At 42.0% G+C, this 20,613-nt stretch overlaps 1 protein-coding gene across 2 annotated transcripts in view; it reads left to right on the plus strand.

Moving 5' to 3' along the window:
• PIKFYVE (phosphoinositide kinase, FYVE-type zinc finger containing) overlaps window positions 1-20,613 on the plus strand; it is a 68,328-nt gene that overhangs the window by 33,174 nt on the left and 14,541 nt on the right. For both annotated transcript variants that reach the window (XM_064161616.1, XM_064161625.1), the window contains 16 exons: window positions 1,227-1,301; window positions 2,193-2,300; window positions 4,044-4,184; window positions 4,907-5,033; window positions 6,171-7,345; window positions 8,611-8,711; window positions 9,743-9,814; window positions 11,001-11,172; window positions 12,931-13,109; window positions 13,595-13,708; window positions 16,012-16,120; window positions 16,230-16,384; window positions 17,964-18,054; window positions 18,920-18,980; window positions 19,541-19,684; window positions 19,844-19,964. In XM_064161616.1, the coding sequence (XP_064017686.1) occupies window positions 1,227-1,301; window positions 2,193-2,300; window positions 4,044-4,184; window positions 4,907-5,033; window positions 6,171-7,345; window positions 8,611-8,711; window positions 9,743-9,814; window positions 11,001-11,172; window positions 12,931-13,109; window positions 13,595-13,708; window positions 16,012-16,120; window positions 16,230-16,384; window positions 17,964-18,054; window positions 18,920-18,980; window positions 19,541-19,684; window positions 19,844-19,964 (2,945 nt within the window). The remainder of the gene's footprint in view (window positions 1-1,226; window positions 1,302-2,192; window positions 2,301-4,043; window positions 4,185-4,906; window positions 5,034-6,170; window positions 7,346-8,610; window positions 8,712-9,742; window positions 9,815-11,000; window positions 11,173-12,930; window positions 13,110-13,594; window positions 13,709-16,011; window positions 16,121-16,229; window positions 16,385-17,963; window positions 18,055-18,919; window positions 18,981-19,540; window positions 19,685-19,843; window positions 19,965-20,613) is intronic.

Here is a 20,613-nt window from a genome sequence, read left to right on the forward strand (position 1 = left end):
GAGTATATGTAGGGAAACAAAAGGATGTAGCTATTGGCAGCACCCCTTGTTTTGAAGAGTCCCCTTCCCACTGCTCCCAACGTGTTCAGAGATGTAATTGACAAACGTAGCCTTTGGATAAGGTGGGGTTCTAGAAGATGTTGCACAAGAGGAACTTTGCATTTTATGAAAGCTGCTTTAATGCCTGGAGCTGAGCTCTTCTTTCAGGCTGTAGGCTGCAGAAGGTAGCAAGAAAGCAACACGTCTGTAATGATTTGCTTCCTTTTTTGGTTTCAGCTGGTTTTGTGCTTGGATTGGCAATGTGCTGAATTCTGGATAAGTAGCTTGCAGGACTGCGTAGCCATCTGTTGCCCTGTAACTATCCATTATGTAGAACTGAACTCCTCCCCTGCTGGGTACAATGGCTTTCTTCAAGAGGAAAACCTAGTTGTTATGAGATGGTGCATCCAGTTTTGCTAGGTAGCTGGAGTTGTGGCATGCAGAGTTTCTTCTGAGAGGTTCATGTGAAACTAATAGCCAAGGAGCTAGTGTAGCTGAGGAGCAAAGGCTTGGACTTGTTTCTCTTTTGGAAAATCCACTTCAGGAGCCTGATTTTGTTTGGAAGCCATGTAAGATATGAGGCGAGCCTTGTGGTTCTGATGTTAGCTCTGTGGCGTCTCTCCAGGCAGCATTAGTTGTTGTTGTGTCTTCTGAAACTCCAGTGCAAAGAGCAGACATTTGGAGGTGAAAGCTTTTTATAGCTGTCTGTTGTCATGTGCTGATGACAGAAATGTCCTCTAAAACATGCTATTCAGAAACCTCTTTCAGATTGTTTATTCCTTCTGTGACTGGTTGTGACATATCAGGTGTTTGATCTGTTGAAATCATAGGCAGAGATTTATTTGGTTTGTTGTGTTTTTTTTTTCTTTCCCTTTATTTATGACTTGTTTGTCAGTAGAAGTGGCATGTGCAAAGGTATATGCTCCCCATGGACTATAGAAATTAGCTTCCCTTATTTAGCAAACAAGCATCTGCTGAGAGTAGCTTAGAGGTCCTGGAACTTACTACTTTGGCAGTCCTTAAAGAATTATATGTTCATCATGACCATATGTGATCTCTCGTCTGATAATTGAGAGTGCAGCTGAAGCTTGCACATGGGCTACAATGGGTATTCTGTGTACTAGGTTTACTGCATGAGAAGTTACAGGAGTATATCACAGTTCTAAAAATGTTCTTTGCTTTATTAGATCCCTGGTGGAAAGAAATTTGATTCCATGGTGGTGAATGGATTTGTTTGCACTAAGAACGTTGCGCACAAAAAGGTAACTCAGGCTAGAGCGCAGGCTGAAGTGTGTGCTGAGGAAACAAATGTAGTGTGCTGAAGAAACAAATGTACTGTGGCTTTCTTTTGGTGTTGTGAAGCTTTTCTTCCCACTCGCAATTTGTGATGTTTCACTAACTTGAGAACCTAATCAAGAACTGCTTTTAAAGCATTTGTTTTTCCAAGCTGTTTTCTTTTATCTTGGAGATTCTAGAGGGAGAAACTTTAGAATCATAGTATCAGTCAGGGTTGGAAGGGACCACAAGGATCATCTGGTTCCAACTCCCCTACCGTGGGCAGGGACACCCTACCCTAGATCAGGCTGGACACAGCCTCATTCAGCCTGGCCTTAAACACCTCCAGGGATGAGGTCTCAACCACCTCCCTGGGCAACCCATTCCAGGCTCTCACCACTCACATGGTGAAGAACTTCCTCCTCACGTCCAGTCTGAACTTTCCTCATGTACGTACTGCAAAACATCCTTTCGCCCCTACCACCCCAGAGGGCATCTTATAATTACCCCAGATTTTAACCCGAAAAAGGTGTTTGTAGATCTGACTTGCAGCAGTGTAGTAAAGTGAGCCCTTATATAAGGTGAAAGATCAAAATAGAATTGAACTGGATGGCTCTGAAGTGTATTGAGACTTTGGGCTTCTTGGGGGTGACTGTAGAAACCTCCAGCATTGCACTCTCACTGGATAGGAGCTGTGAAATGCCAGCAGCTGGTTGTAATGTCTTAATAAGGAGGAATATGTAGTTGAGTTTGAGGAGGAGAGATAGCTGTTACTTTTTGGGTAACAAATAATTTGAAGGAAGCCTGGCTTATCTTGTGTACTTTTTCCCTTCCAAATGTTTGTATTTTTGTTTTAACTATTTTTATGTCTGTCTTAGATGAACTCTTGCTTAAAAAATCCCAAAATTCTTCTGCTGAAGTGCTCAATTGAATACCTCTATCGAGAAGAAACAAAGTTTACCTGCATAGACCCTATTGTACTTCAGGTGAGAGGGTGCTTTTGTTCTTGGTTAAAATTGTCTGTACTCCAGTGTGTGTCTGCTTTATTTACTGTGTAAGGTTGAGATGAGTGAGTGAGATTGCATAGGAAAGAAATAAAAAAATCTTCTGCAGCTAGCTTAGAAAAACATCTGCAGTTAAATACAGTACAAACCTCTAGTGTTGTGCTGAGGATTTTGTTGTCAGGTTACATTTATTGAGATTGATCTTATGATCCTCACAATTAAATGCAGTGTTTTAGAAAACATGCTTTGTTTTTGATGATCCACCATACAAGGAAAATACAGGTCAGAACTAGATATGGCTTAGGTATGTGAAGAAACATTAGAGAAGAATGTAGGTGAGGGTTAGATTGCACCCATGTTATTTCTCATCAGGCTTGAAAAAGTGACACAACAAAAAATTCCACAAAGTGCCAAACTCTAAGATATAATTTTGGAGTTGTACTTCTCCTGTGAGCAGGGAGTTGCCTTAAATATGAAAACACTGAAATGGAGAGAGCTTTTATTCGATATGATGAGAATTGGTCTTTGGGTGTTTGCTAGGATGCCTGTAGCAAAGTTATCTGGTGCCCTACTGAGCTTGGTCCATAAAGTTTGTTACTGTATTTGACTGTTTCCTTAAGAGTGCATTTAAGGGCACCTGAGTTTAGTGATTAATAGACAGGATTACAGGTGTGAAAGCTTTATCAATAAAACTGTTGCTGCCTAGTGAGTTGGTTTTCTAGTAAAAGCTTAAAGTGAGACCTGTCCTTTGTCTGAATGGCAGAGAAGTATCTACTATACTTTGTAAATACTGTCTCACAGTGTCTGCTTCAGAGCATGATCATACATGTGTATCTGTATTAAAGTACTATATGGCAGAAAATACTACAGAAATACTAGTTCAGTTGGAAAGCTTAGCTTCTGGCAAAATCTTTGTCTTTGCTATGCTAACATGAATGTTTGTGTTCTGAGGAGTTGGCAAACTGCTCTTGTGATATTTTTCTCTTGCACAGAGCTTTTAAAGCTTGACTGTTGTAAGCAGCAGAAAAATAATTGGGAATTCCTGTCTTGGGGGAGCTATACCCTCCCTCTGTGTAGGCCTTTAGTTCTGAAAGAGTTGCAGCCCTGCTTTCCGTGCCTGGTGATAAAAGTGTGTATGGATAGTGAGATGAAGCTGGAAAGTGGGCATGGTTAGAGCAATTCCGAAGTGCCCAGTAATTGGGATTCCACTCCAGGAATACTATCCCCAGAACAGGTTTAGGGACTGAGGCTCTTTGTAAAGACTTGTAAAGGCATAAAGCACTGGCATACTCCTTGTAAAAGGAACCATCTGCGTGCCAGCACTCAGTATTAGCATGTATCTGTAAGTGCAGAATATAATACTGCAAATAGACTTGATTTAATATTAAAGCACTTTTGGAAGCCTTTTCCATGTAAGGGTATAAGGTGCATATATGTATAGTTTGACTCAACCCACAACATGCTGCATGTCTCTTCAGTCTGTCATTGTGCAATTAGTTTGTGTATAGTTTGCCTATAACACTAATTGCTAATAAACTGGGTGTTGTGCGTTGGGGGTGGAGAAACATGCACAATGGGCAACTGAAGGTGCTTCCTAGATAGCTGGTTTTATAGAAAAGGTCAATATAAAAATGAGGGAGAAAATTATATTAAAGATTTGAGTGGTTGGGTTTTTTTTTCAGGTGGATTTACAGTAGTTAACTGCTGTACTTTTTCTGCCTGCAGGAAAGGGAGTTCCTGAAGAACTATGTGCAGCGGATAGTTGATGTCAGGCCAAATCTGGTCCTTGTTGAGAAGACAGTGTCCCGAATTGCTCAGGACATGCTCCTGGAGCATGGTATCACTCTGGTCATCAATGTTAAGCCGGTGAGCATTCTGTGTTGGAATCAGTCTGGGTCTCATGGTGTGTCTCTGTAATTTCTCCTTGTAGAAAGCTCCCTGGAAAAAGCAAAAACATCTTACATCTTATTTTCTCCTCTGTGCAAGCCTGAGCTCTCTATAATGGTATTTCTCAAGGATATCAGGACAGGCAAACATAGGGAATAACTTCTCAGCTCTGTACAGCTACTCTGCTATGTCCTTGCTTGGTAGGTCCTTATAGCCTGGCTCGATTCTAGAATTAAGTCTTGATGCCTATTTGTAGCAAAAGTCTTTGTGGGTTCTCAGTGATTACCAGACAGGCTTCCTGTCTCTGTATGGCTGGGTACAGGCAGCCAAACAGAGAGCAACTGTGGGTGCTGGCTGAGCTCCTGAAAGCCAGCACCATGCTGACTGCACTGTACCTCCTGGGACTCTTTTTACCTGAACAGATTCAGGTATCTTCAAGGGAGGACACAGTCTTACCTCTCACCAGAAATATTTACCCAGCTGATTTTTTTAAGATTCTTGTGCTTGTGTGACTATGTTTAGCTGAGGGTCTGCATCCTAGTGAGAGGTTTCATGCTGCTCATTTGTTTGTGGGTTTTGGCAGCTGGGGTTGGTTTATTTGAATTTCCTTTTTTTTTTGTTTTTTTAAAGAGCAAACTCAGAATGCTTGCTAGTGTCCATTTTCCCACTATAGATTCTTACTGTTCTTTCTGGTTCTACAGCAAGTGTTAGACCGGGTGAGTCGAATGACCCAAGGAGACTTGGTGATGTCAATGGATCAGCTGTTGACAAAACCACGTTTGGGGACCTGTCATAAATTTTATATGCAAGCTTTTCAGTTGCCCAATGGTGAGTAAAGCTTGATGTGTCTTAATCTATGTGTTCAAAAGGATAAATGCTTAGATCTAGTTAGGACGAGCAAAACGATTGGATGCTTTGTGTGATCAAGTATCATCCTTCCTATTCATGTTTCTTCTATTACATCTTAGACCTACAGTGAACTGGCTGTGAACACAAAAGCATGATCTTACCAAGATGAGAGACTAGATTTTAATTAGACTGATTTCCTCCTTCCAAACTGTTTCTCTTCTCACTACTCTGGAGTTTGTCTAGTTCAACTTCATGTTTGGAACAGGAAGCATTAAGCTCAGGGAAGGATCAGATTTCTCAGGGCTTCATGAGCCAACTGTTACAATATTGCAGAACAGAGATTTCTTAGTCTGTCTGTGCACCTGTTTAGTTGTGTAACCATCTTCACCATAAAGAGTTTTTCTACATAGAAACAGAATCATAGAGTAGCCAGGGTTGGAAAGGGACCTTGAAGATTCGTATGACCAACTGTAACATACCCAATGTACAAAATTTGCCTTGCTGCAATTTGTGCATTCTGCCCCTCATCCAATCGTTGTGCTCCTTTGAGAAACTGCTTGCCTTTTTCTCTGTAACCCCAGTGCAGTGGAAGTATGCAAAGGAAGAATTTCTGCTTCACAAATTACCAGTGATGCTGGCACATATATGTGCTGTTGATGCAAATCTTTGTGGAGATGTAGGCTTTGCATCTCTTTCACTTCTTGCTCCCTACCAGCCTTTAAATTGCTCTGAAAAATCTTGTAGGCTTTTGACTTGTAAGGGTGAGGAAATGTGCCTGGGACTATAGTTTTGGTTCACTGCTACAGAATCTAAAGTGCTGTTAGAATATGCTGTTTAGGCCAATGTTCCGTGTGGCCTTCACTTGTATATAATGACTTGTTTTACAAAACAGGAGAAACTTTGAGTTGGCTCATTTTGCTTGCAAAAAGAAGTTACTTCAGTGCAGCTATGTGAATTTCTGCTGCTGCATTGTGCTACTGTAACTTGCCCAGTTTGTTTACAGTCTCTTCAGTGTGTGAGATACCAAAGAGCAGGTTAATTGTAGTTAGCTGGTCATCCTAATTCCTGTTATTTGTTGTTTGTTTTCATTTTCTTTATTTCTTTTCTTTCTTCAAGATCAGACAAAAACCCTGATGTTCTTTGAAGGGTGTCCCCAGCACTTGGGTTGCACAATCAAGTTGTGTGGTGCTGCAGAGTATGAGCTGGCCCGTGTGAAAGAGATCTTAATCTTCATGATCTGTGTGGCTTATCATTCCCAGCTGGAAATCTCTTTCCTTATGGATGAATTTGCCATGCCTCCTACTCTGACCAAAAACACCTCCTTTCACTCCCTTATTGAGGACCCAGGAGATGAAAATGAGGAGAACCTCTTCAATGGTGATGAATTCACCACAGCAGCCAGAGACATTGAACTATCCTCTGAAAAGCTGCCTGTGGTCTCTGAGTCAGTGTCCTCTGATGAGGTCAGCTTACTTGAACAAAGAGGTTTGTTTGAAAGAAGTGACCAAGAGAACAGTCAACTGGAAACCATCCCCTCAAAACAGCAAGAGCACCATAAAGTGGAGTCACAGTTTCCAGTGTTCAACTCTGTACCTCCTGCAATACCTGAAACATCCCTGCTGCCCCTCCATAGTATGGACCAGCACTTGGTCAGCCAGACACTAGAACCTCTTCAACAGGCAGATGATCTGCAGGAGTCCAAGAGTCAGATGAGAGTCTTCAGAGACCCTCTTCAGGATGATACAGGATTATATGTCACAGAAGAGGTGACTTCTTCTGAGGATCGTATCAAGACTTACTCTGCAGCATTCAAGCAGGAGCTGAAAGATGTCATTCTCTGTATTTCTCCTGTAATGATGTTCCGTGAGCCATTCCTTCTGACGGAAAAAGGCATGAGATGCCCTGCCCGGGAATACTTCCCTGAGCAGGTTTATTGGTCTCCTCTTCTCAACAAGGAATACAAGGAGTTGGAGAGCAGAAGGAAGAGACAGTTATTGCGGGATCTCTCTGGACTACAAGGGATGAATGGGAGCATCCAAGCCAAGGCTATCCAAATCTTACCTTCTCACGAGTTGGTTAATACTAGAATAGCAGAACATCTAGGTGACAGCCAGAGCTTAGCCAGAATGCTGGCTGACTATCGGGCCAGAGGAGGGAGGATACTACAGAAAAGCATGGATCCCTTTGCCCAAAGTAAGGATGTGTCCAGTATCCCTACTGGAAAAACTGGATGCAGAATTGAAGAGGATGAGAAAGGTCTGACACAGAGTGAATCCTCATGGGCGCACAAGGTAAAATTCAAAGCTGTGCTACTGAAACCCCAAGTTAAGCCAGTTTCTCCTGGCAGGACAGAAGGTGTAGTGTCTCCTATTAAATACTAACCCAGAGTTGCCTGAAACTTGTGGGTTTGTTTGTTTTTCTGTTGGTAGGGAATTTTTTTTGTGTTTTGGGTTTTTTCACTTATTTTTTTGTTTTGGTTTGGTTTTTGTGGTATTGTTGCTTGTTTGCACTTGTGGATTTTTTGTTGTGGGAGGAGCAAACTTAAAGAAAAGAAGTTTCTTTTACTAAGCTTTCCTAGTGCTTGCATTGAATATATTGCACTTGCACAAATTGCCATTTTCAGAGGCTTTCGTGTCATGGGAACAGCAGTAGGCTGTAATTAAATCAAAGCATTTACATGTGAAATTTTGGATGAGCTGAGGAAATGTGGGTCTTCTAGTGGAGGAGGGGTAATCTTCTTCAGATTTTGAAACAGAAGAGTATGTGCTTATAATTCAAAATATTTCAAGTTTTGAGAAACTGCTGTGAAAGCATTTAACTCGTATCTAATGAGAAAGGTCTCAGGGCTTTCTTGAACGACAACAGCAAAATTGTTCTTACAGTAGTTGCATATTTTGGGTCCTCAGCCAGTCAGCTTCTAAATCTGTGAACAGAAGTCACTTTTTCATTGGTGCTTAAATGTAAATCTTTGTAGCTTCACAAGCCATAATCTTACAAACCATGAAAGTAGCCTTTGCACTGGATCAGACTGGTTGATGCTGCTTTAAATGTATTCAATGATCAAATAAAAGTATTTGGTAACTTCTTAGCTCTATAGGACATGGAAGGAGAAATAGCTTCGTTCCAGCAGCAGCATGGTAAATCTAGCTTTCTGTCCTTAGTCAAGGGAAGTCTTTCTGTAGTCCAAATGAGTGATTAAAGTACAACACATTGGCAGAATTTGGGCCCTAATGTGTCCTAAATTGTACAGTACTTTAGAGACTGGATGTTTCTTGGAGGTTTTGTTGTTTTCTGTTTCCATTGCTTTCCACAGAAGCACCTGCATCCATGCTTAATTCTGCAAGTTAGTTCCTCTGTTCTAAAAAGGGCAGTTAGCAATTACACAGAATATGAGTCTACCTGAAACTCACAGATACATGTGAGGTTAAACTGCAGGAAGGGAGCAAGCAAAGATTTATTTGTAAATAAAACTACTGGAACAAAACTTTAACATCAGGAGTTGTTTGTGGATGGAGGTACCTGTGATCAGTAAACGAGTTTGCTTTCTCTCTACCAGGTGGATTGTCTGAGTCCAGTAAATCATCAGAGGCTTTGTGTTCTCTTCAGTAGCTCTTCTGCTCAGTCCAGCAATGCTCCGAGTGCCTGTGTTAGCCCCTGGTATGCAAACGAATATTCTACAGCTTGTATAGTTGCCTTCTTTGTCATTCCTAAGTTGAGATCACTGCTTGTCCTGTAGCAGTATTTCTTTGAGGACCCCTTGGTAGGTTGTGCTTGTCCTGTAACAGGAGCTGTTGCCAGAAGAATTTAATCTTTCCTGGTCAGGTGGATCCAGATCAGTATCCCATAGCATTTGTGCATTCTCCAAGGTACAAATGAGAAAGCCCAGCCTAAATGCAAATGCTTTTGTTTCTCCTTCCTCTGTGAAGTAATGTATGTATCAGGAGGGTTCTGTACGCTGTCTTGTGGGGAAGAGTTAGTGTATATAAACACAGACGAATGTACAATAAAATAAGAGAATCTCATAATACTTCTAGATTTTATTATCTGAGAGTAGTATTTGAATATATTGCTGTCTTTCTTATATTCTACTCAGTGGTGTAAAGTGCTTTAACTGCCTTTCCAACTTCAGGGCTGTAATTTGTTCACTGCATGCATCTAACCCAACAAAACACAACAGATCTTAGTGTTTCATCGTGTAGCTCAGGTGAAAATACAGAGATATCTCTCTTACCAGGAAAGGTCTGGAGTTCCAGTAAAAATTTAGGAAGGAGCCAAAGAAGGTGGTAATAAATTCTCTAAACAGCAGCAGTGATTATGTAAATTACTGATACTAGAGATGTCTGAATTATGGTGCATTTTAAGTGGCTTGGTCACCTTGGGTTCTAAGGAAACAAAAGTTGCTGCTAAATCTTCTAGAAGAATAAGCTTTTCTTAATTTTTTTTCATGTTCTGTATGAAACCATAACTGCTCAAAAGTTAGTGTTTGAGGCTCCAGCACTCTGAGCTCATTGTGAGCAAACTTCACAACAAAGATCTCCGAGGGGTAGTCAAGAGGAGAAAATGCCTTCGGAGGTATACAGAGCTGAGAATGAACCAGGAGTTGGGTGCACATCAGTGCATCTAAAAGTCATTACACAGCTAATAGTGGCAGCATCCACCCACCTAAAGCTTTTCTTTCTCTGCTTCAGGATTGTGACCATGGAATTCTATGGGAAAAATGATCTGACTCTAGGGATTTTCCTGGAGCGCTACTGTTTCAGGTGAGGATGAACTTACTTTAAATCTTATTCTAAAGAAAACAAAAGCATTGGATAATTCTGTGCAATTGACCTGCCACCCTCTTTGTAAATTCTGTTTCTTGTGCACTTATTAAAATGACATACAAGACTGCAGGGCCAGCTGTGTCCTAGGAAAGCTTAAATCTGCTGCCCCTTTTGATTTATTATCGTGCTGTAGGGTAGGTAATCCAAATGGTCCAGAATACTTGTAGCCCTGGCAAAGTACAGTGTGATTTACTTTGTCTGAAAGAGCTTCCAGTTGTTACGTTTATCAGAGCCCCATACAGATCACCAGCAGGCAGTGAAGCTGAAGAGGTAGCCTGTGACTCAGAAGACGAAATGACTCTGTTCTTTCCACTGGCCACTTGCAGTAGAAAAATGCTCCTGATGTTCAGACTTCTCTAGAGGAGCAAGTATTTCTCCTAGTGCTGATCAGTGAAGAGCAGGAGCTTAGCTGCCCACTTTTTAAGTTTTTGTTTCTCTCTGCTGTCTAGCTAGTGTGTGCTGAAGTGAATAGTTCTCAATCTCCACAGTTTTTGCAGTTATTTTTATCATCCTCATTGTGCAAGCAAATAGCATCTGGGCTTTTCTAGGCTTGCTTGGGTTTTGAGGAATTCTCTATTTGTACTTTGATACCTAAACAATTCAGCTTTTTTTCTGACATCAGTCTTTCTTATTTGACTTAAACTTATTTGAAGAAAGGCCACGAGTTTTTCTTCTGAAAGAGAATGCATAGCACTGTTTTGCTCACATCTTCCTTCAGGAGCTAAAATGTTACCAGCTGGAAGGCTCTTTGGCATATCTTTGTCCTCAGTAGCCTTTGCTGGTGCATTGCCAAAATTGTGTTCTGATTGGATGCCAAGCACTTCGAGGTGCTTAATACATATTTTGTGGATTATATGCAATATGTTGATAAAAAATAATACATTGTAAAAAGGTTGTGACAGCAACCAATATTCAGAATGGGACTTGTACAACCACTGCTGGCAAGGGAACATCCCTGCATGCTATTTCTAAATGTATACAATTCACTCTGCAGAAACAAAACAGCCTTTGCTAAAGGCTTCGAAAACTCAGAAATAGTGTTGTGATATTAAAAGACATATTAGATGTGTTCAGTCAGTTCTTCATTGGTGCCTTCTTAAGTGCTTTTATTTCTTTCTATAAGGCCATCCTACCAGTGCCCCAGCATGTTCTGTGAGACGCCAATGGTGCATCACATTCGTCGCTTTGTTCATGGGCAAGGCTGTGTGCAAATTGTGTTAAAGGAACTGGACTCTCCGGTCCCTGGTTACCAGCACACCATTCTCACTTACTCCTGGTGCAGACTCTGCAAACAGGTAAGGGTGTGGACTTGAGACTCATTGTCATTCCAATTTAGTATTCGTGTTGTGCCTGGCCTTCTATGGAAAGGCAGCATTTGGGAAAAAGTACTCTTTCTTGGAGCTGTGGTTAACCTGTTACTCATACAGATGTTCTGATGTATCTACAAATTCCTGTGGGCTGTTGAGGATGAAACATGGTGTGTGAGATTGTCTCATTAGAAATTGTCAAACCTGACTTTGAGAGGATATATTGAAGTGGAGTTGAGATGCTCCTGGAAACTCATTCCTGACACGTGGAAAAATGGAATTCCCCCTTAGAGGTGACAGGTACAGTCCCTTCCCTGCAGTGAATCCGTGTGAGGATCAAGAGAATGTGTGTATGGGGAAGGGCAGACAAGAGACCTACTGACTTAGTAGTTAGCAAAAACCAGATGGTGTTCTTTGATCTGCTGTGGGCTAGGCAGTCTGCATTGCACCAGTGTGACGTCTAGACTTCTCTTAGTAGTCATTAGAAAGTAAGTAAAATCTTCATTAGATGAATAATAAATTGCTTTTAAAAGAACAAGATAGTAAGATTGTTTGGGAGCTTGTCACTTAGCTAAGAAAACATTACCAATTGGATACGCATCTCTAGCTAAACACTGTAAAACGTGTCCTTTTGGAGGCTCTTAAACCTTAGTTGGAAAAGATCCATGCAGTGCCTGAAACACAAACATCCCTATTATGCATGTGGATGACTCAATTCACCTGCGTATGCTGCCTTAAACATGGGCGTTGGATTTCAGGATACCTAGGGGAAGTTGCTGTAATTGCTGACAGCAAGCCCTGCACTGCTGTGTACACACCTGTTCTGTAACCTTTTATTTTTGCCTGCTCATGTAAACATTAATAGGTACCTGGCCATTAGGTATGTGTAAAGCTGTGGCTACTCTAAGCTTGCAAGCGCTGCTGAAGTTGAAATGCATTGCAGAGCAATTCCAATGTATTTTTAGCTGAAGAATCACCAGGGGAAAGATAAGCAATGAAACCACTGCTGCTGATTGCATTGCTGGAAGTAATCTCTATGCAGAGAAATAGCATCTCAGATATATAGGGCAACAAAGTTGGTGAAAGACCTGGAACACAAGTCTTATAAGAAGAGGCTGGGAGAGCTGGGGTTGTTTAGCCTGGAGAAGAGAAGGCTCAGGGGGAACGTCATTGCTGTCTACAGCTACCAGAAGGGAGGCTGTAGCCAGGTGGGGGTTGGTCTCTTCTCCCAGGCAACCAGCAACAGAACAAGGGGACACAGTCTCAAATTGTGCCGGGGGAAGTATAGGCTGGATGTTAGGAGGAAGTTCTTCCCAGAGAGAGTGATTTGCCATTGGAATGGGCTGCCCAGGGAGGTGGTGGAGTCACCGTCCCTGGAGGTGTTCAAGAAAAGCCTGGCTGAGGCACTTAGTGCCATGGTCTAGTTGACTGCATAGGGCTGGGGGATAGGTTGGACTAGATGATCCTGGAGGTCTCTTCCAACCTGGTTGATTCTATATAAGCTTCTATCAAGAATATATTTGCACTTCCACACCTAAGTATCTGTCATGGTTAATGAGCAATTGCTGAGTTTCTGATTTATAGTAACTATGTGTTTGCCTTAGCACTGCACAAATGCTGTCCTTGCTATGTTTGAGGGTCACAGGTTCTTCTGGTACTAGAAATACTAGGTTGCTGTGTAGGTTAGCCTGCCCTTAATCTTGGCAGAAAGGTGAAATCAAGACATGTGGCTTTCATTTTTTTCAGGTGACACCAGTTGTTCCCCTTTCCAACGATTCTTGGTCTATGTCTTTTGCAAAATACCTTGAGCTGAGATTCTATGGGCATCAGTACACAAGAAGGGCCAATGCAGAGCCTTGTGGTCATTCCATCCACCACGACTATCATCAGTATTTTTCCTATAATCAGATGGTGGCATCTTTCAGGTGAGATCCACTGCTGAAATCTCACTTCTTTCTCTTGGGTACTATTGAAGCATATAGCTCTAGTACTGCCTTGTTGAGTCTGTCCTTCACTGTGACTACAGAATGGGATAGCAAAACAGCACTATAACCACAATTGTGGGCTTGTGTGCTGGACAAAGAGGGCACAGTGAGTGCCATCACTGTCCAGTATGAGGTGGGCAGTGTTCCTAAGAACGGATGGCTCCAGTTCACCAAACAGAAGGGAAACACTTTTTATTGTCTGATGTCAAAAACTTCTAGACTGTTGTACTTGCAGTGTGGTCTGTGGGTTTATATTTTGCCTATGGCATAAATGAAAAGGGTGCTATTGCTCCTAAAAGTAATCGAAACCTTGGAGACATTGCCATTGTGTCCCCTTTTAATATGAGGGCCACAAACCACAGTATGGTTAGAATTAGTACTACTTGGGGAAGGTCTTGTTAACAGCTGTTGTACTGCCTTCTCAGCTACTCTCCAATCCGGCTGCTAGAAGTGTGTGTCCCGCTCCCCAAGATCTACATCAAGCGGCAGACTCCGTCAAAAGTCACTATTTTGCAAGATCTCAAGGATTTCTCCCAAAAGTAAGCTTTGTTTTTAATGTCTTCCTCAGCTTAGCTGTGTTTTGGACTTCTATTAGAATATAAACCTATTTTTGTTAGTATAGAAAAGACTTGCTGAATAATCATTATTTAATAGAAAAGTCATGTTTTTAAACACATTTATTTTTATATATATATATATATATATATATATATATATATATATATATGTGGTTATCAATGGTGCCAGGTCCAGCTGGAGAGCTGTGACTAGTGGTGTCCCCCAGGGATCAGTGCTGGGGCCATTTCAATTCAACATCTTCGTCAATGACATTGATGAGGGCACTGAGTGTCTGCACAGCAAATTTGCTGATGACGCCAAGCTGGGAAGCTTGGCTGATACAGCTGAAGGCTGTGTGGCCATCCAGAGAGACCTGGACAGACTGGAGAGCTGGGCACAGGGGAGCCAGATGAAGTTCAACAAGAGTGAGTGCATAGTCCTGCAGCTGGGGAGGAATAATAAACTGCACCAGTACAGGCTGGGAGGTGATCTGCTGGAGAGCAGTCCTGTGGAGAGGGACCTGGGGGTCCTGGCAGATAACAAGTTAACCATGGCACAGCAATGTGCCCTTGTGTCCAAGAAGGCCAATGAGATCCTGGGGTGTATTAAGAAGAGTGTGTCCAGCAGATCAAGGGAGGTTCTCCTCCCTCTCTACTCTGCCCTGGTGAGACCTCATCTTGAATACTGTGTTTGGTTTTGGGCTCCTCAGTTTAAGAGGGACAGGGATCTGCTGGAGAGGGTCTCGCAGAGGGCTATGAGGATGGTTAGGGGGCAGGAGAGCATGGCTTATGAGGAGAGGCTGAGGGACCTGAGGCTTTTTAGCCCAGAGAAAAGAATACTTAGAGGGGATTTGATAAATGTTTGTAAGTATCTGAGGGCTGGCCAGGAGGAGGGGGACAGGCTCTTTTCACTTGCTCCCTGTGATAAGACAAGGAGCAATGGGTGTAAGTTGCAGCAAAAGAGGTTCTGCCTCAACACAAGGGGGAACTTCTTTACTGTAAGGGTCACAGAGCACTGGAACAGGCTCCCCAGGGAGGTCGTGGAGTCTCCTTCTCTGGAGACTTTCAAGGCCTGTCTGTATGTGTTCCTCTGTGATCTGTGTTAGATAATATTGTCCTGCTCTGGCAGGGGGGTTGGACTCAATCTCTTTGGGTCCCTTCCAACCCCTTACATCCTATGATCCTGTGATATACGCACACACATATCTAGAGAGGATGATACTGAAGTATTCTTTAGTACAGACAGAACAGATAAAGGTAATAATCTTTTGTCTGTTTGTCTGGCAGCAACTGAGCTTAAACATAGCCAGTAGAAAATAAGATACTTTTCTCCATCCATGAATGTTGAACTGATATTTGAATGATATCGCAAAATAGCTGCTGAAAGGCTATCACCTGGTGTCTGAGATGTCACCTTACAAAATGCCTTCTCAGTTGCAGCTAAAGTATTCCTAATTTCTCTCTCTAATACTAAAAACAGAATAGAGGAAGACAGTACTAGAAGGCTTAATCTGAAAACTGCAGGTAGCACTTTTTACCTGTTCTTAGCATTCCTTTATGAAAAATCTGACCACATTTAAACTCTGCCTTCAGTCCATGAAACAATGCAAAGGCATTACTCAAATCTGTTGTCCAAATAGAACTGTTTTTGTTACATTGGTTCTGTGGCTGATAAACTCTCTGGCATGTAAAAGACATTGCATTTGTGACATCTTGAATATGAGACTAGCAAGCAGTCTAGTACCTAATTGTAGTCTAAGTACTGAAAGCCTTTACACCTTCTAAATGTAGATGTTTAACTGGGAGACAGGCATGATGGAAACTGTACTAAATCCAGACTGACTGCTATTCTGCCCGGTGGCAGCATTCCCCTATGACACTGTCTCTGTGACCACCTAACCACAGAATCTGTGGAGCTTTGTTTAGAGCTGTAGTAAGAGTTACTCACTCTGACTCTCTCTCAGCCCTTCTGGTGAAGGTGTAGTTTGCAGTCCTAGAATCTTCCTAAACACATGACAACGGTTTCCCTCTATTGGTAATATGTCTGTGACCTTTATATTACTCTGACAACTTCTAATAATAGGTTGTGAAGGTAAGTGTTAATGTGTGTAATTTCTAGGTGTGTGCTATACTAATACAATTTCACCGATGTCCTCTGTTATAAATTTGGTGGGACAGTGTACTGTGGGGAAGACTGTCATGTGTTGTCCCTTGTATTTTTAAACACTAACCTTACATGCTCTTCCAAGTAGTCACAGTTTAACTCTTTGCCTCCCTGTTGACAGGGTGTCACAAGTGTATCTTGCTGTTGATGATCGCCTTGCTTCTCTGAAAACAGATACTTTCAGCAAAACTAGAGAAGAGAAGATGGAAGACCTTTTTGCCCAAAAGGAGGTAATGGACTACTTCTGCATGACCAGACTGTGGGCTGCAAAGTGTGTGATGTCACTCAGATTTAGTGTCATCTCTGGTTGCAGAACACTAATGGTTTTATTTTTGACAGATGGAAGAGGGAGAGTTTCTAAACTGGACTGAGAAAATCCAAGCAAGGCTGCTTTCATCATCATTAGACACACCTCAGCAGCTGCAATCTGTTTTTGAGTCTCTGATTGCTAAAAAGCAGGGACTTTGTGAGATGCTACAAGCCTGGAATAGTAGGTAAGGGGACACATATTGAAACTGTGAGCAACACTAATTAACTGTGTTGGTTATAGAAGGGAAGAGGTTCTTTTGTACTTTCTTGTCCTGTAGCACAGTTGCTATAGTGTGTTATTGCATCTTAACCAGTAGAAAACATCCAGCATAAGACCACAGAGCTGGTTTATTGGAACAAAATCATTTGAGGCTAAGTGAAAAAAAGTATTATTGTAGAGCACAGCTTGCATTTGGGAGGAGAAAGTGTCATTTGGTTAAAGGGAAGAGAAGAGGGGAGCATACAAAAACAGTTAATTAGGTGAAATTATCTCAGAGCTGAAGAGTGTGTTCTCATTTTGGCTATTCAAAACAGCTTTGGCACATGTTAGCAATCATCTGAATTTGTAATAAAGGCTTATGAAAGCATACTTAGGTGTGCTCTAGTATGGAAAAAACCCTCATAACTTTTGCTATTGTTGTGGAGGGGAAATTAATTGATGCGAGATTATATTTTTCCAAAATTAATATTGTTTATTAATTTTGATGCTCAGAACTCTCACCACCCCTGACCACTAATTTTAATATATTTCAGTTCTTACATGGTCGTGGAAACATTCTATGGATAATATATAGATCCAGTAATAACCAGCAAAATATAGAAACATTAATTGAACTGGAAGAGAGGATTCCCAAAGTCAAATTCTGCTTGCGGTCAATATGCCGCTTGCCCAGTAAATGGGCTCAAGCTCTTTCTGCTCTATGGCAGAAAGCAATGGAGAATTACAAAGAGGCATTGAAGCATTTACTCACAAATTATTATTACCCAACTCGCAGAACTTAGCCACAATCCAGACAGTGCCCAAATGCTTTCAAGGGGCTCTGTCTTGTCAGACGTTGAGGCTTGAATCTTTCCGGCTTCTGGGGAAAGAGGCAGACAATCTCTGACCTTGTCTCCTGGCTTCTTCTGGACGATCTGTTATGCCCAGGACTTCTGAGCAGGACTTTCAGTGCAGAGGCAGGATGCCATGCAGCCTCAGCACGATGTCACACTGACCACACAGGCTGATCGCATGCAGGCATCCAGGGTCTGCTCCTGGCAACTCGCGGCAGTGGAGTTTACCAGGCAAGCAATAAGGCAGTAGGCAATTGCAGCAGCCAATGGCAGAGCAAAGCAGAAAAGCAGGGAAGCAAAAGCACATTGTTTACCTGTGTATCTCCTTTTATCAATGTGGGCCAAGATTAATTGCCCTTTGGACACAGAATAGCCAATTTAGATGGAATTTAGCCAAACCAGACCATATGAGGCAAAGCTATGGCTTAATCTGGGAAAAGCACAGGCCTCTCAGTAGGAAGGCACAAGCTAAGTGTGTGTACCTTACCACAGAACCCTGGGCAGGCCAGACTGAGTGGCTCCAGGTTCTTTTGTGTCTGTTTCCCGTGCTTGCTTCTCTGATGGAACAGAAAAACATGCCTAAGCATAGCAGGACATGCATAAGCCTATTTTGGGCCTATCAGGCCTACCACAACAGCTATTCACAGCCAATTCCTGTAACCCATCTTTTGATTACTTTTTTTAAATTGTTGTTTCATTATTTTTTTTAAGATTGCAGGATCTCTTCCAGCAAGAAAAAGGTAGAAAACGTCCATCAGTACCACCAAGCCCTGGGAGACTGAGGCAAGGTGAAGAAAGCAAGGTACGAGTAGCAGGTTAAAAGCTATATAATATTCTGAAGAATGGCTTTAATTCACTTTTTTTTAAAACAATGTTATGTAGTTTTCAACTGTAAAAGCTTGACTTGCTTGTTGGTATGTGTATCTTTTTGTAAAGGTGTGAACCAAGAGCCATATTGCACAGCAGGTGACAAGTATGAATAGGCTTTGATCTTCTGTGCTATCTGTGTGGTGTTCGATCTGAATACTGATAGCAGAGAGCTGCACTCATTGTCAGGTGTATGCCTAGATAAGAAGGATGTAATATTGTTAGACTCCAGGTTTGCCCATCAGCTTTATTCCTTGTGAAAAAGAAAAAGCTAAAGTTACCAGGAGAGGTGGAGTGAAAACATAGGAAGGACTGATACTGAATTTGCAAGTTCATTCTTGTTCCTTGATGTGTCCTGTGGGAACTGTCTGAGGTGATGTATAAGTGGTTTTGACTGCAGCCTCCAGCTCTGTCTAAAGGTATAGTTACCAAGTTGTTGAACAACCACTTTCTTGGGAACTGGTACTTTGATAAAATGTCCAGACTGCAAGACACTACAATTATAAGCATAGTACAGACAAGCTGAACTCCCTGTAGTTCTAACATTAGGCAGGTGCACTAAGAAACCCCATGAGACCCTGGATTTGCTCTGCTGCATGCATATGTTTCCTTTCCACTTAACACATAATTGCTAAAATGCACTTAACCTTGATCTAGCAGCAAGGTGGTTTTGATATATATGGTGCAGTGGATGGGAGTGCTCTGTTGTGACACACCTGCTTTTGCAAGAGCTCCACAGAGGAAGGGATAGAGCTATAAGGAACTTGGCTTCAATACTGGTGTTTTGTTGTTCTGCCTAGATCAGTAGCATGGATGCTTCCCCACGCAATGCTTCTCCAGCACTGCAAAATGGAGAAAAAGGTCTGTTGCTTGTTTATTTACTTTGCTTAAAAATAAAAACCCTTGCTGTAACCTTTTCCCTGCCCATACCATGGGATCTTTTGTCAAATTTGATAGAGAAACAATGACTCTCCATTGTGTCAGATGGCAAAACACCAATTGCTAGCTTACTGTTACAGAAAGCAAAGTCTGCTTCTAATACAATGCTAAATTGTCCAGAAAGGGTTTTCCTTTGAACTTGAGTTTAAAAACTTTCAGACCTGGGTTTTGGGAAATACCTCTTGTTGCTTCTCTGAAGTGGTTATGGGTGCTGAGGCCTCTTACCCCTGTGAGGCATACTAAGAGCTTGTGGAAACTGAAGGTTGTGAGTATATGTGCATCTTCTGGAGGTTATGTGCTATGCTGATCAGCTTGCCCATTCCTGTTCTCTGGGTGACTTATCTGCTTTGTAAGTAAAAGCTCCATGAAAGCAGGCATTGGTGGTAGCTTGGCCTGGAAGCAAGCAATATCACTTCTGACAGCTGTGGAACGTGATTTTGTTTGGGTTTTTTTTTGGTCCTTAACTGTCTTGGTACTCTCAGAGGATCGTTTCCTGACTACATTATCAAGTCAGAGCTCCACAGGCTCTACACATCTTCATGTGCCCACTTCTCCAGAGGCTGTATCAGAGCATATGACTGGTGCCAACACGCTGTCTGAACAGGATACGACAAGCAGCTCAGAAGGTATACTTGAGTTGTGATCTTGTGTTTGTTCTTTTGCAAATGTATCAGATCTCTTTAGGAAATGGCAAATTTGATAACTCTGTGGACTGCAAACTTGCTTCTGAATTCAGACCCTGAAGTTTGATATTTTGATTCAAATTTAACTTACCTTTGTTCCAGATGTGTTTGATGGACACTCACTGGGATCTACAGACAGTCAAGTGAAGGAGAAGTCTACTATGAAAGCTATTTTGGCTAACTTTTTGCCTGGAAACAGCTATAACCCCATTCCATTTCCCTTGTAAGTGCCACATAATATATATGATGTACAAAGTTAGCAGGCTGGTCAAACTGCAGACAAAGATATGCATGTTGCCTTTGCTTGGTATATGATTTAAATCATCACTTGGGTTTGCCTCTGAATAAGCTATAGAACTTCCTCAAGGCAAGAGGTTTTCTGTGTCTTTTCTAGGTGTTTGTAGGTTATCTGTGTTTCTTATTAATGCTCCACAGTTGTGCATATGTATTATCAGTTTCTCCTCCTAGCAGACCTCTTGTTGGAGGGGAAGAGATGGAGGGCAGGGGAAGAAAAGTACCTTCAAACTTCATTGTTGCAGGGAGGGAGGAGAAATGTCCTTCCTTAGTGAAGACTTATCAAAGCTACACACCTGCCTGTTGTTTTTGTTTCCAGACCTCTTCCAAGGGTTGGACTCAAATTGGCATTGTCTGGGTGTAGGTCAGGTTCAATGCCTACTGCATGTGCCCTCAAGTTTCCCCCTCATGTGAAAACGGGCAGACTGGGAAGTGTTTCAGCTACTTGGTCTGCGTGCTTTTTAGTGTTTCTCATTTGAGATGAGCCTAACGTTTGGCAGCCTGAGTTTACCTTCTGAATCCTACCCCCAGGCTCATAGTGGAGGCCAGGGGCTAATGAGGAAAAGCTAAATGACTGA

Source organism: Pogoniulus pusillus, chromosome 2 (genome assembly GCF_015220805.1).
Source record: "Pogoniulus pusillus isolate bPogPus1 chromosome 2, bPogPus1.pri, whole genome shotgun sequence".
Classification (NCBI taxonomy): Eukaryota; Metazoa; Chordata; class Aves; order Piciformes; family Lybiidae; genus Pogoniulus; species Pogoniulus pusillus.